We start from the raw sequence: 14,212 nt of genomic DNA, 5'->3' as shown, positions 1-14,212 counted from the left end.
TAGGGGCGCCTGGGTGGCTCAGTCGGTTGAGTGCCCAACTTGGGCTCAGGTCATGATTTCGTGGTTCACTAGTTCGAGGCCCACATTGGGCTCTGTGCTGACAGCTCAGAGCCTGGAGCCTGCTTCGGATTCTGTGTCTCCGTGTCTCTCTGCCCCTCCCCTGCCTGTGTTCGCTCTCTCTCTCTCTCTCTCTCTCTCTCTTTCTCTCAAAAATAAACATTAAAAAAACATTAAAAAATGTTTATAATTAAAAACAAAGAATAGAAAAGCCAACCGAAAAGTTCTAACAGAAAATCTTCTACTAACAGAAAAAAAAATCACAAAGCTCCTTACAACATTTTTCTGCTAATTCCTAACAGCATATAGACTTCCCCATTGGGCAGACTGTATCGAGACCCACACTGTAAAGAGAAAAAGGTAGCATGACCAAAAGTTCATGGTGTTTTCCCTAGGTTGACTGAAGAACTATATTATCCCCCTTCACCTTATTTATTTTGTACCTGGTCTTATTGTCTTAATTTTTGTTTTAAACACATCACAGTGGCTATTCCTAAAGTCGGCAGTTCCACACAGCGTATCTGGGTAGACAGAAGAAACAAAATAATCTGTTCTTTCGGGAAAATTCAAGGGAGGAGAACAAGGAAATGTCACCACTGGCCTGACTTACAAAGCATATAGCTCAACTTTAAATGACATGGCCACTGCCCATGTATCGCACAGCTTCTGAGACCCAAACAAATCTCCTAACTAAACTCTGCTATGTTAGTTTCTTTGTGATTTTATAGAGGTGCGTATCTATGTATTTTTCTGTACTGAATGCAGACTTGGAAAAAGTGTGATAAAACCAGTCCTATATTTTATAAGGCAGAAGGAACCCAGTAAACACAAACACAGAATGCACTTCCTTTTGTTGACAACCTTATGATTTCCCCTTAATGCATTGTTTAGAATAGCAATTATGTGTCATTTCCCATTATCCTACACACAGAACCACCGTTGCTTTTCCTTCCAACAACTGATCACAGAGAATATAGAAAGGATTCTTGTGCTGGTGAAACATGTCAAGACTGACAGCCCAGAGCCCAAGAGCCCTGTTTATGTACAGAACCGGTGTGTGGCCAGGCAGCTGGGTGAAGCCTCCCCTCCACCTTCTCTCGGATCCCCTCCCTCCCTCCCTCCCTCCCTCCGGGCTGGGAGGGAAAGCAGCTTTGGAAGAACCTTCTTTTCTCAGCCTGTTTCCTCTTGCCAGAGAAGACTGGCTCGCTCTCAAGACTGCAAGCATTTGACCACTGCAAATAACAGTGAGCATGTCAACTAGTTTTATTCACATCCCTCGCTAGGGAATCGGAAAGCCAAGGACACACTGGTGATTTCCCTGGTTTTATGGATCTCTACTCCCCCCAGGCCTGCAACACATTTTCGGTGCCTGTGTTCACAATGTCCTGGCATCTGCAGTGTGGGAAACCCGAACTGAGAGCCAACAGCCCCACAGCTTCTCCCTATTAAAATGTGCAATTGGATTTCACATGCGTGTTTCAAACACCATTCAAGGCATGATTTACAGGCTACTGTCTAGCCCCACAGCTGTTTTTTCATGCCCCAGACTTAGTCGTTTCTAGGAATCCACCACTCAGCCCCCTAGCAAATAGTCACCCCAGTCTCAAACCTCTTTGGTCATTCCTGGCCATCCAAAACTAGGCAAGACCCACGGCAACGGTTCAAGACAGTATTTATTAAACGAATAAACTATTACTCTTTCCATGGAGTTACTCGCTCATGGAATAGCCCATTTGATGTCTTCTGTTTACCCGCCTTCTAATCAAGCTTTTTTTTTTAAAAAATCAAATTAAACTAATCATCGCTGACCCATTGATAAAGGTTATTTATATACATTAAAAATGGTGTAAGTCCAATGACTTCTGTGTGGGCCTCACTACAGAGCTGCCACCAAGGGCTTTCACGGTCGCTGTGTTCTTTCTACAGAAGGGAAAAGAAAACACTTTTATATATTGCAAATTATCTTCCTGTGCTCGAATAAAGACAGACTCTCTGTGTTCAGCAGAAAGTTAATATCCTACCATCATGTTTCTGCAACCACCCACCCCAAGGTCCTGACCTCATCTTCCAAGAATCTGAAATCACTCCCCAAAAAGGTTAGACCTCAGGCTTAGGGTTATGGTTGGTTCAAAACCATGCTGACAGTCTCCTCTATATGTTTGGTCTTACGCTGTCAGAGGACCAGAATCGTTCTGTGTTCATTTATGCTTCTTCCGTGCCCAGTGCAGCATCTTGGCAGAGTAAGGTCTCGGGTACAGTGAGGGATCTGTGGGATTCCCTTGCCCTGTGACTGAGGCCCACCTTTCAAGGAAGGAGGACAAAGGGGGAAAAAAGGTGTGCTATTGAGACAAAGGTCCCAGGAAAAGCCCTTGCTGGAAATGGGGTGTGGACGGATCAATTTCACCCAAATGGCTCCGCAGGTATAGCATCCATTTCAGATGAACACACTTAATTAAAAACCATGTTAATAAATATCCTACAATTTGCGTCCAATGATATTTTGCCCTTTGTTGTAGCGTACCAATCTCTTCCATTGAAGAGAATCTCAAGGTCCTATTTCACATGTGCTCCCTGCCTCATCCCCCCGCCCCCCACCCCCAGTTCTGAGACTCCAAGTTTTCCAAGAAAACAATAACAATATGCACCAGACTTCCTCCTATACTTTAAACTAATACACAGCAATTGAGAAGATTCACTTTATTACAAGCCACAGTCATAATAACAAAGCCTATCCTTGTTAAACCAAAGTCCTTTAAGACAGGAATAGGACTGGTAAGGAGCACTTGTGTTCAACACAGCATTTGATGACTGAAAAGGCGAGGCCACCAAGTTCCCTAACTCGATAAAGGCAGCTCTAGTCTTGGAACTCCCCTGCCCTTCTCCTTCCACAACTGTCTTTCTGCAGACCTCATGAAGGAAGATTATTCGTTGACTCTTTTGATAATCTGATAATCAGACCACGTTGACATGTTGGGCTGTCAGATCTGCAGGTTACCTGAAGAGACTATCTTTTTAAACCTTTAGATAACTCCAAATTCATACTTCTTAGAAATGGCCCCAAAGGCCAAAAGTGCAATGAAAGGATGAAAATCACAGCAATGAAATGACCATTTATTAAATACCCACCATGTGTCAGATGTGCTGGGCGTTTAATGCGTGTGCCTTTTCTCCTTAATCTCTCAAGATAATCAGTGGAGGGAGTATCGTTATCCGATTCTATGTGCATGCAGAAGACTGCCCGGGAAAATACAACTGGCATTGAGAGAAGTCAGACTCGAAGCCAAGCCTTTGTTGCAAAGAGCCCATGAACTTTCCTTCCAGTCCCACTAAGCTCCTCCCAAGAATGAAACAGTAGACCTTGGGAACAGTTCGTTCCCAGACTGGGAGGAACTCGAGCTGGTGGTAGATGTCTGGTTCCTGGAGGTGCTGCAAAGGGGATTCGAGCACGAGAGGCAGGGAAGGAGCAGCTCTCGGGTCTTCCACATCCCTGAGAATCTGTACGCTTCCTGCTGTCCTAAGCACCTGATTCCGCGGTCACCTGAGGTAAGCCGAGCGACCAAAACGCCTCTGTTTTTCTTGGTCTGGTCAAAACAATAAACCAGCCTTTTGCTCCACCCACACCCTACAGCTTTGGGTACGCGGCCAGTGAGGAGAGTCCTCCATGGCTTCCTGTACTTCTTCTGAAGCTCCAAGCCTGGGCAGTTAGACCCTCCTCCCAACTGCTACTTCCTCAACATCCTCTGGCTCTAAGAAATCACATTACCCCCAAATTATCTTGTGACGGAATCAGACATACCTGCCCCATCCACTCCCCCTTCCCTCTCCTCCTCTGTTTCCTGTAGAGCGGAGAGGGGCACCCAGACATACTTCATGGGTTTTGTTTTTGTTTTTGCTCTTTGAAACAAGACGGGACATAAGTAAGTAACTAAGTAAACAACGAAATAAGTCTGCCTGGCGTCCTATCCATTTTCTTGCTTGCAACCACACGGAAGACCCCAACGCTAGTCCATCCACACAGCCAACGCTCGCGTGAGTCTAGACTGACATTTATGCCGCGGCACCAGACACTCACCGAGGGCACTTCACCTTCCCACTCCAATTTCTCTACGGTTTCAACCTTTCCACATTTCTTCCTTCACTTGAACCGTCAGGTTTTTGCATACGATTTTCCTCTAGAAAGAATGACTGGCAATTGATCCCAGCCCTCCTCAACCTTAGGTGGTTAGCTGGGGCTTGGGAGCCCAATATTACCATTAGAGTCTTCTACTTCTTCGGCAGGGGTGGCTTTCTGGGAGGAGTGGTGAGCGTGTGAGGAGAGCAGACTGACAATCCGTGGCCTGGGGAGGGTCAGGGCTTTTCCGTGGACCTTGAGGGAGTGTTCCTTCAACTGGCTGATTGTCATGGTGGAAAACGAGCACCAAGAACACTTGTAGGCATGTTCACCTGGAAGACGGCGGCGGGAAGGGGCAGAACACGAAAAAGAGGGAAGGGTATAAGGTGGGGTGGAAAACAAAATGACATAGTTAAGTCACGCGCGAGAAGACAGAAGTATCTCTGCAACTTCATGGTCTAAGAAGCCCTCACGGACCAACTACCTGCCCCTTCCCACAAACACAACACTCCTCTGGGATTGAAACTCTTCAATGAGCTCTGTGATCAAGTGACCTGGTCCCTCTTCATTTCGTGCTCTACTTACAGGGATGAGCCTATGAACTGATTCCCCAACAGGGAGTGAAACCAAATGCCCATGATCCCTCCTTCAGAAAGGTGTCCCAGTCTCTCGTTCTCCCTCTCCACTTGAAAGGACCATGTTGGCTTTCATTCCAGGGCGCTTTTTATCATCTGCAGAATATAATACGCTTAATTCTTACTCCAAGAGCCTATCAGGGGCTTTCCAAGCACAAGGTAACTAAGCACAAACTCTATTGTGCTATTTTCATTCTTTACGTCTTAGCTGACTATACACCTCCTCAATTCCACACATCCTAGTTTTTTAGGGGTTTTTTTGTTTGTTTTGGTAGCAGTTCATAAACCTCAGCATAAAACTCCATGTTCCTACCTGATCAATAGTGCAGAAATGAGTAAAAATAAGTCATTTCTTTTTTTTCTTTAAGTTTTATTTATTTATTTTGAGGAGAGGAGAGGGGGGAGAGAGAGAGAGAGAGAGAGAGAGAGCGAGCAAGAGAGCATGCATGCATGGGGGAAGGGCAGAGAGAAAGGAGAGGGAGAGAATCCCAAGCAGGCTCCACACTGTCAGTGCGGCACCCAACACAGGGCTTGATCTCATGAACCATGAGATCATTACCTGAGCCAAAATTAAGGGTTAGATGCATAACTGACTGAGCCACCCAGGCGCCTGAAGTCATTTCTTTAAAAGAGAGAAAGATAGTTGTATATGTATAAACGTGTGTGTGTGTATCTCCAATATTCTTCTATAAACAGGACATTTCAGTAAAAGTAGGCATTTTTAATTATTTTTATACCACTGAAATACGGCACAGATTACTACGATCCAACGAGACAATGATTTACCTTTGCCCTAAGTCAGCTTTTAAATTAACCACATTTTAAAAAGCCAGGCTGTGAAACGGGTGTGCTTATGTTGTTGGACAAACACTGGTTACATCGACTCAGAAAGCAATTTTGTTTTCTTATGACAATAGGCTTAGAATGCTCACGTTTGCAGCTAGATAGCTGCACTTCTCAGAGTTCCTATTAAGAAAATATTCTTTAATTTTCTTTAATGTTTATTTTTGAGAGACAGAGAGAGGCAGAGTGCAAGAAGGGAAGAGGCAGAGAGAGGAAGGGAGACACAGAATGTGAAGCAGGCTCCAGGCTCTGAGCTGTTGGCACAGAGCCTGACACGGGGCCCGAACTCACAAACCGTGAGATCATGACCTGAGCTGAAATCGGATACTTCACCGACTGAGCCACCCAGGTGGCCCTAGAAAATACCCTTTAATACATAGGGATTTCCAGGAGTATGGAAACAATTAAGTAAACACCAACACAGCTTCTTGATGAATGATCATTCATTAAAATAAATTCTTGAAGAATTTATAAATATTTTAAAGGGTGGAATATATAAGAATTTATAATATAAAAAGCAGCAAAAAAATAAAATCCTGACACTCAGAAAAACAAATAAAAAGGCACAATATATTGTAGATTAAATTATAATCACAACTGTTAAAAAATCATTATAGAGGAAATGGTTGAAAGGAAATGTTATCAAATGTTAACAACAGTGGTCTTCAGATAATAAGATTATGGGTGACTGGCTATTTCTTTCATTTCCAAAATTTCTCTAATGAGCATGAGTTTTTCCACATTTATTTTTAAGGTGAAGTTTTAAAACCGGAGGAGAGGAAAGAGAAGGAAGAAGACGGAAAAAAAGGAGCAGAAAAGACCTTTAGCAATGAAGGTCTTGCAGGCCAGTGGAAACGACCTGTGGACAGATGAGAAGGGAAACCCCTGCCCCTGCTTGTACTGAGCTCAGGCGGTTGCTTCCCGGGCACCTTGAAAATCACTAAGTGGTTTCCCACGTGAAGTGAGCACAGCATCTCCAATTCTGCCTTAAGCCTCTGCTTTACCGCCGATGACTCCCAGAGCATGTACGGCCAAGAAAGCCTTGAAGAGAACTACGGAGAGCCTTGAGTGACGCAGCGAGCTATAGCCCAAGGCAGAGGAGAAGTTCACAGTCAGATGACCCAAACAAGAACATCAGTCACTTGTCGCCCCAGCTGTTATCCAGGAGTCAGGATAATGGCGGCTTGTGAACAATGGTGTTTATTACTATGATGAATATGAATATATATAATATTAATTACAAAATAACATATACATGTAGATGTTCATATATATTAATGACTGTATTATAATACTATTGCCTTCCTTAGTCCATTTAAAAAATTTTTACTGCAAGCCTGCCACATGAACCTGGTTGGGTAGTTGCAAGTAGCACATCATGAAAGAGAATTCAAACGCAAATTATCTGATCAGACTATAGGATTTCCACCCTTTAAAATAAAACAACCCATCCAGAATAGACAAGAGGAGTCAAGAGTTCTGGAAAATGTGTTTGGCTTTCTCTAAGTCAAGCCACTCTCAGTGGCTAAAAGCCATGCCATGGACACCAAGGTTCCAAGGTGTGCAGAGAAACAAATTACACTGTCCCCACCCCACTTCCCGCTTTCTGAAGGCTTCCTTCTCGTCAACCAGTGAGTACAGAAGGCCAGTCTGCTTGGTCAGCTCAGTGCCCCGGAGTCAGCAGGCAGCCTCTGGCACTCTTTTCAAGTCCTTCCCACAGGCCAAATCATTTACCCAACTCCCACTGCTTAAAGTGCTTTTGACAAGGAGACCTATGAGAAAAACTCCCCAGGATGGTGTCCCAACTGAATAATTTACAATATACACACATTAGGAAGTAGTGGTTTGAACCCTGAAGCTTCTTACTCCATAGCCTTTAGAAGAATTTTCCTGAAAATATAAAAACACTAACAGACGAACAGAAGTCCTTATAGCCCGTCTCCCCGTCCCATCCGCAGCCCAGTGGGGCGTAGGGCAGCTGGATGGCCTCAGTGGCTTTACTCCATTAAGCCAGACCAACAGGACCCAACACCAGGAAAGGTGGTCCAAACCTGAGAGGGCCACGGGGTGCTGTGGAGCTGGGCTTCTGCGAGTGACTGACGACACCACAGAGAGGCCCCCAGACCCCACTCCACTGCCTTTCCTGCAGGACACCTCTTTCCTCTCTTGGCTGAGCTCTGATTTTGCTACCTGTGGGCATCCTCCATCACATGCAAAAAAGAGAGAACAGCAGCATCTTGTCAGTGATAAGGATGTAGGTTTTTGTTCTGGAGTCAAATTATTAGTGAATGATCTACATGGCCTTGAATAGGTCACTTAATTTTGAGTCTCTGTATCCTCATATGACACGAAGGGTGACAACGCCACCTACCCTTTAGGACTGTCATGAGGATTAAATAGTATGATGAATATAGCATGCTTAGTGCAGAGCCTGGCAGGTAAGGGATGCCCACGAGGCAAGCGCAATGAGATGGAACAACAGAGTTACAGAGACCAACAAAGCTCCTGGACACTCATGATCCACAGTCATTTCTTATCTGATGTACAGCAACATATCAAAGGGCATCTCATGAGAAATCTCACATGTCTTGAGTACTTTGTCCCTCTGAACTTCCTCAAGATTATACTTTTATTTTAGTTGGGAATTATCTTTAGTGGATGTAACAATTCATGCATTCCCATTAGAAGGGCTGGGTGATTTAGAAATTCCTCTAACCAAAACCTGTTAGTAGCATTAATCAACTATGACATGGGTGACATGGGCTTGGTAGCATTTTGGTTTTGGGTGATTCTATAAGTTTTCTTTGTGTTTCTTCATTAGATTAAAATAGAAATGAGCACGCAACCATGTCAAGAAAACCTTCTCATGTGTGGGACAAGAGACTGAATTTAACTCAGGGAAGACCACTGGATTTCCAATTCAGAGAACCTGTGCATCAGGGAGCCTAACTCACCAGCATGAGCTTTGAGTATATGTGTTTTCAGCCGGCTGTTATAGGAGGACTTGAAGGAGCAGAGTTTGCATCGGAATGGTTTATGGTGTCCGTGGTGGGTTTGCATGTGGCGATCCAAACTTGATGGGGCAGAGAAATAGAAGAGAAAGAAAAATGACAGGATTATCAATTACATGTATTTTCTCACTGCCCTTTTCTAGCAATCCCATTTCTAAGGTGTTCAAAGTCATTTTGTTACTTTCCAAGGGCAATGCTTACCCAAAACAACAACAAAAATGGCAAGAGTGACCGCACCTGTTCCAAAGGGAGGGGAGGCTAAGGGAAGGAAGAGATCAAGAGCCTTTTTGGATTGAGAGACCTGGCAGTGCGAACAGGCCATAGTAAACCCTCATTTTCCCTTCTCTAGAAGCATGTAGAATTGGAAGAGGGCATCCGAAGACAAAAGGTAAAATACGGAGAATTCAAGTTTTCTGCCAAGTCAGTGAGGAGTACCTATCAAATAGTCCTTTAACTTATTTCCAAAAAAAAAAAAAGGAGTTAGAGAAATTTTGCATTTAAAAAGGACTTTCTTTTTAAACCGCAGTCCTACATCCCTGGAGAACACTCAAGAGGGGAAGGGAAGTGTCAAAGTACTTGAGCTACTTGCAACGGACTGTCATGTTTCCAGCGCCTTTGTAAATATGGAGGCAAAGTGCAGGTGTGTTTGAAGAAAGTCATGTGATCCAAAGGCCCAGTCATCCCTTCTGATAAACAAAACCATGTTCACTGTACCTCAGTCTTCCAGAGCAACTTATAAAGAAGTTATTTAATTATAGTGAACTCCCAGTATTTCATAATGATTGCTAAAAAAAATAATAAATCTACCAAACAAGGTGTGGGAAGAAGTTCTAATTTGTACCAGTGCCCCAGAGAACTAGGTTCCCTTCTAAATGACTCACATGGGATCGGTGCTGCTTACCATTTAAATACATAATGGTCTCCTGAGCTCCAGAGCAGCACTTTCAATCGCCTCCGGACCTCTCCCTCTGGGTGTCCTTTAGCTTCCTTAAACTCAACTAGCCCTAAACAAAGCCATCGGTTTTTCTCCTCCGAAACTAACGCTCTTCCTCATTTCCTTGCTTCTATAGAGGACACGACCGTTCTCAGTCAACCAGACTGAACCCCTAGGTGCCCTCTGTACTTTACTTTGCCTCTCATCCCTCACTCCCTGCATGAAGGCAATTTGTCCAAGTCATGAAGATCCGACTTCCTTTAACCATTCCCAAAGTCCCATCCGAACTTCTTGGATCAGCTACTACGACTGCCTTCTAATTGCTCTCTCCCGTCTTTTTTTCAACTCAAGAGCATGAGCTATGGAGTCAGGCTGGTTGGGATCAAACCCCAGCTAATGCTTATAAACCGTGTGGCCTTGGCAAGTTACATAAACCTCCTCACTTTTCTTACCCACAAAATGGAGACGGTCATGGGACGACACCTCGCTGGGCTGATTTAAGAATAAAGTGAGATAATACCTGAAGGCACTTAGCGTGCTGCCTGACACACAGGAAGGCTCAGTAAATGTTAGCAATTATGACTTCTTTCAGAGACTTCCTTTTGCCAGTACTATAAATGACAAAGTATTATTTCCACATTCGAAGACTCCAAATATGGTCTCTACTCAAGTATTCAAACTTTATCTTCCATTATTCTTTTACCTAGAGCTTACAGATTAGTGACATTGGACCGCCAGCTGGGCCCCCACGAGCCTCACACTCTGCTCCACAGCCTTATGCTCTCATCCCTTCCTCCAGGTTGCACATCCCTTCCGAACTCGTCAGGTCCTGTCTTCCTACTTTAAGACTCGACTCAAATGCTCCCTACTCCGTAAAACCTTCCCGATTCTTCCACAGTGGGTGGATCGCTTCCCTTCTTTGAAGCTTCATAGCATTTTATTGCTGTATTTTTGAAAGATATGTGTCTTATTTTGCTGAGTCATTTGTGAGCTCGCTGGCTTGATTTATAACTCAACTAGACCCTAAATTCCCTTAGCGCACTGACCATGGTCTCTTCATCTTTTGTATTCCCCTTTATATCCACCCTCCCAACGCCCCCAGCACATTGCTTAGCACAGGGCGGATCCGTGTATGCGCTACGATTTGTTGAGATTCTACGGGGTGTCAGAAAGCAGGCTAGGTGCTGCTGAATAAATACTCCTTGAACTCGTGAGAAGTACACAGTGGCTCTGATGACACAGATGAACCATGAGGCTCCGTAGAATAAAGAGTCTGTAACCCCTCCTCCCTCTGTAAAAGCATCGCCTCCTCCTCCCTTTCAACAACTAACTGCACTTTATCTTTTTGAGAAGCAAACAGCCCAACATTTATTTTAATTATCGTAAAAATAAACAGCAGGTCAGTCTCGCAATCGGTCACCGCCATCCAAGACGGTGGGACACATTGTTGCACGTGTACCTCTCTTACACAGTTCAAAGACAAAGGCAACAAACGGTGGCTTCTTCTCAGAACCATCGCTTTTCCCATCACCCCCGAAAGCCTTACACAACACCCCAAATCTACAATTCCAAAGCTGTGATGGGCCTCGGGCAGCTCCTTCTCCTCACTGGCCCTGTCCTTCAAGCATCCCTTTGGCATCAGTAACTTCTTTACTTTTCAAGATCTTTTTCAAGATCAAGCAATGATCCTTTGGTCATGTGGGTCGACAGTCCTAATTTTACCTCCTTAGGCCACTCAGTTTCCCAAATGGAACTTTATTTCCTCAACTGATGATTCGTTTCTGGGTGAATGTCTGACAGATACACCAGGACATTTGTCTGCTTTCTGGTCTTCCCTCTTGTAAATCATAGCAGTGCCTCCAAAATACTCATTTAAAAAAATGCCTGTATTTACCAGGCGTAGTTAATGTTAGGTAACCTCCTATTCTTGGTCCCATTTGACAGACGAGGTGACTGAGGCTCAAGGGAACGTAACCAACAACACAGCAGGCACAAACCTTGAGCGGGGCTTTCTGACTCCTCCAAGCCTCTCCTGCTCTAGCTTAGCCGAGCACTAGCTGACCGCTACGGCATCTCCTCCCCGTCACCCGCTTGCGACCACTCGATAGCACTTACTTGTGCCTGAAAGCGGAAACAAAGGAGCAATACTGGCAGCTGTACTTGTCCTCGCGGGTAAACATGGCCAGGGCCAGATGGCTCCTCTCATGAGAACGCAGCCCCTGCATGGACATCAGGACTCTGTCACATTGACTACAATGGTATCCCCCCGGCCGGGTTTCATCCTCCAACATTCCATCAAGCAAGCAGTGTTCACCATCCACCCGGTCCACCAGGGCGCCAGTGGCATCTTTGGCTGCTTCCAATCCATCCAGGAACAAGTGGGAGGGGTCTTCGGCCTCCTGCTAAGAGAACCACACACACACACATGCCCCACCAACAAAATAAATATCCAGCATCATCGTCTCCAGCTCTCCTCCTCTCCCTTCATTCTCCCAAACTCCTCAGGACTTCCTGGTAAAGCTTCCTCCCCTGCCTCTCCAGCTCCCCCTAGAGGGAGGGCAAACCCGACTGCCACTCTTCATGCAGTGCTGGTGACCTGAGGACACGGCTGCTACTGCCTGGGAAGCATGAGAGAGGGGTTCTCCCAACTGTGGAGACAGTTCACTCGCTTATCTCCCATCTTAAAAAGAACACACAGCAATCCCACTCGAACCGACAGAAGGCAGGGTTAGGGTGATGGCTCAGAGAAAAGAAAGGAAGGAAGAAAGGAGGGGGAAAAAAGCAGAGCAGTCTGGGCATCTAGGAGCCGTGGGCCCCCCTTGGAAGTGAAGGAAAGGGGCAGGATCCTGCCCCTCGCCATCCGTGCTCACCCCCACCCCGCGGAGGGTGACTTCACCCACTGACTGAAGGCTGCTGTCTGATCCGCCGAAAAAATTAAGGAGCAGCCTGGTTCGAAGTCACTCATGTTTGGAGGTGACTCCGTGGGTTACTGATTACACACGAAGAGCTGCTCTGTCTCCCTCGAGTGAGTCCAGGAAACAAGCCTGGAACACACCGAGGTGGCGTGGAAGAAGCGGGCCGCCGTCGCCCCTGGGCGCCACCGTTCTGCGGACAGCCAGCGGGCTTCAGTCTTCAGTGAAGAAAAGCAGAGACTTTATACGTCCATGCTACGTGGGCAAAATAGGACACAAGATCAAGAAGGGCAGATTTCACGTATCTAGAGAGAAAGAGCAGAGTCCTGAATTCACTAACTTCTCTGCTCAAAAATACGCGCTTCGCCACGTCCCGGAAGGCAGGGGTGGCGGCATGGCTCCCGAAACGGGGGCTGCTATTTAGGAGTACGACGTTCAAAACGGGCGGCCTCGTGAAGGTCAGGGGGAGCAGGGGAGGCACTGGTCAGCGACAAACCGGGAAAGGGAACGAAGGAGACAAATCGGGTCAAGGGGTTCTCGGGGCCTGCTGTGACTGGGGGGCTTTTGGTTTTAGACTTCACGTTTCTTACGCTCCTCAGAGGACCCAGGGTAAGAAGTAAAGGATTCTCCTGGGCTCTCTGCACCGTCAGCCAGATGAGAACAGTTAAGAAGTCACGCAGTGGGAGGAGCAGAAGATGATGGGAACAGGACCCACTTGATTCCTTTCAAGAGCTCGGGCAACTTGGAAGAGCAAACACCTAATGGCACTAAATGCAGAACAGAAGGGCGACCCAAAGCCTCCTGTACCGAGAGGCCCGGATCTTCTGTTTCCACCAAACTATCCGCGTGGAAGGGAACCAGATCGAAACGCGACCAGGTCGAGACACGTAAGATGAAGAAGGTCCAACCTGCAAAAGAATCAAAACAAGCCAGACCGATCCAAGCACAGCTCAGGAATGCCCACATTCTGGGCCGCCCTTTCCTGAGCTGCTTTGAGCAACGGGGTTAATAAGTAACTCGAATGGCTCACACACAAGAGCGCTCATCCAGACCCCCCCGCCCCAGTTCTCACCTTCACGGCGGCGGACACGGCCGGGACGCTGCCGTACTGGACGTGTTTCCGGAGATGATTGCAGATGGCTCGGAGCGTCGGGTGCACTTCCACACAGAATTTACACTTGTAGCCCACCACCTTCCTCTCCTTGATCTTTGGCACCTCTTCTAAGTGACCAAAAGGCTGGTAAAATACAGTGGTAGCCATCAGTACTCCGAGCCCTCCCTCAAATGCCGGCATTTATTCTCGTAGCGTACTAGCAGATTTTATTTCAAAGCGGATTAGCAGGTTAAAAACCAAGGGAGAAATATGTGAGTATTTTTACATAACGAATTCGTCAGAGTCGTGGCACACTGCCTACTATGCAAAGTCTCCGGAACCCAAATATGTTACAGCTTGTGAGTAGAGAAGATTTCTGTGGAGAAGCCTCATCGTCACTGCCACCAGGTTATCTGCCTTTGAGACCAATTTCAACTACGCAGGTGAAACGTTGCACAGCTACGCCATTAGTGAACTTCTTGACCAAGACAAACAAACAAACAAAAATCTACTCCTGGAGATGTTAGGTTCATGTAGCCGACACTGCAGACCAAAACATGGCTGAGAGGTGCTAGTGACACCAAGAGACGGCCCACAGCTGCCTTAGAGAGCGAGC

The 14,212-nt window shown here is 46.0% G+C and overlaps 1 protein-coding gene across 13 annotated transcripts in view; it reads right to left on the bottom strand.

Moving 5' to 3' along the window:
• The window catches only part of ZNF462 (zinc finger protein 462), a 138,586-nt gene that overhangs the window by 60,115 nt on the left and 64,259 nt on the right, over positions 1-14,212 (bottom strand). For 8 of the 13 annotated variants that reach the window (XM_045042660.1, XM_045042665.1, XM_045042664.1 and 5 more), the window contains 6 exons: positions 13,576-13,740; positions 13,311-13,411; positions 11,906-11,993; positions 11,707-11,810; positions 8,601-8,719; positions 4,309-4,500 (listed from right to left, as the gene is read on the bottom strand). In XM_045042660.1, coding sequence (XP_044898595.1) covers positions 4,309-4,500; positions 8,601-8,719; positions 11,707-11,810; positions 11,906-11,993; positions 13,311-13,411; positions 13,576-13,740 — 769 coding nt within the window. Of the gene's footprint in view, positions 1-4,308; positions 4,501-8,600; positions 8,720-11,706; positions 11,811-11,905; positions 11,994-13,310; positions 13,412-13,575; positions 13,741-14,212 lie in introns of those variants that run through there. The other 5 variants (XM_045042663.1, XM_045042666.1, XM_045042662.1 and 2 more) reach the window with 4 other exon arrangements.

The sequence above is a fragment of the Felis catus genome, chromosome D4, assembly GCF_018350175.1.
Source record: "Felis catus isolate Fca126 chromosome D4, F.catus_Fca126_mat1.0, whole genome shotgun sequence".
Taxonomy (NCBI): domain Eukaryota; kingdom Metazoa; phylum Chordata; class Mammalia; order Carnivora; family Felidae; genus Felis; species Felis catus.
Note: the sequence above shows the minus strand (reverse complement) of the source record. Positions and strands in the feature narration are given on the sequence as shown.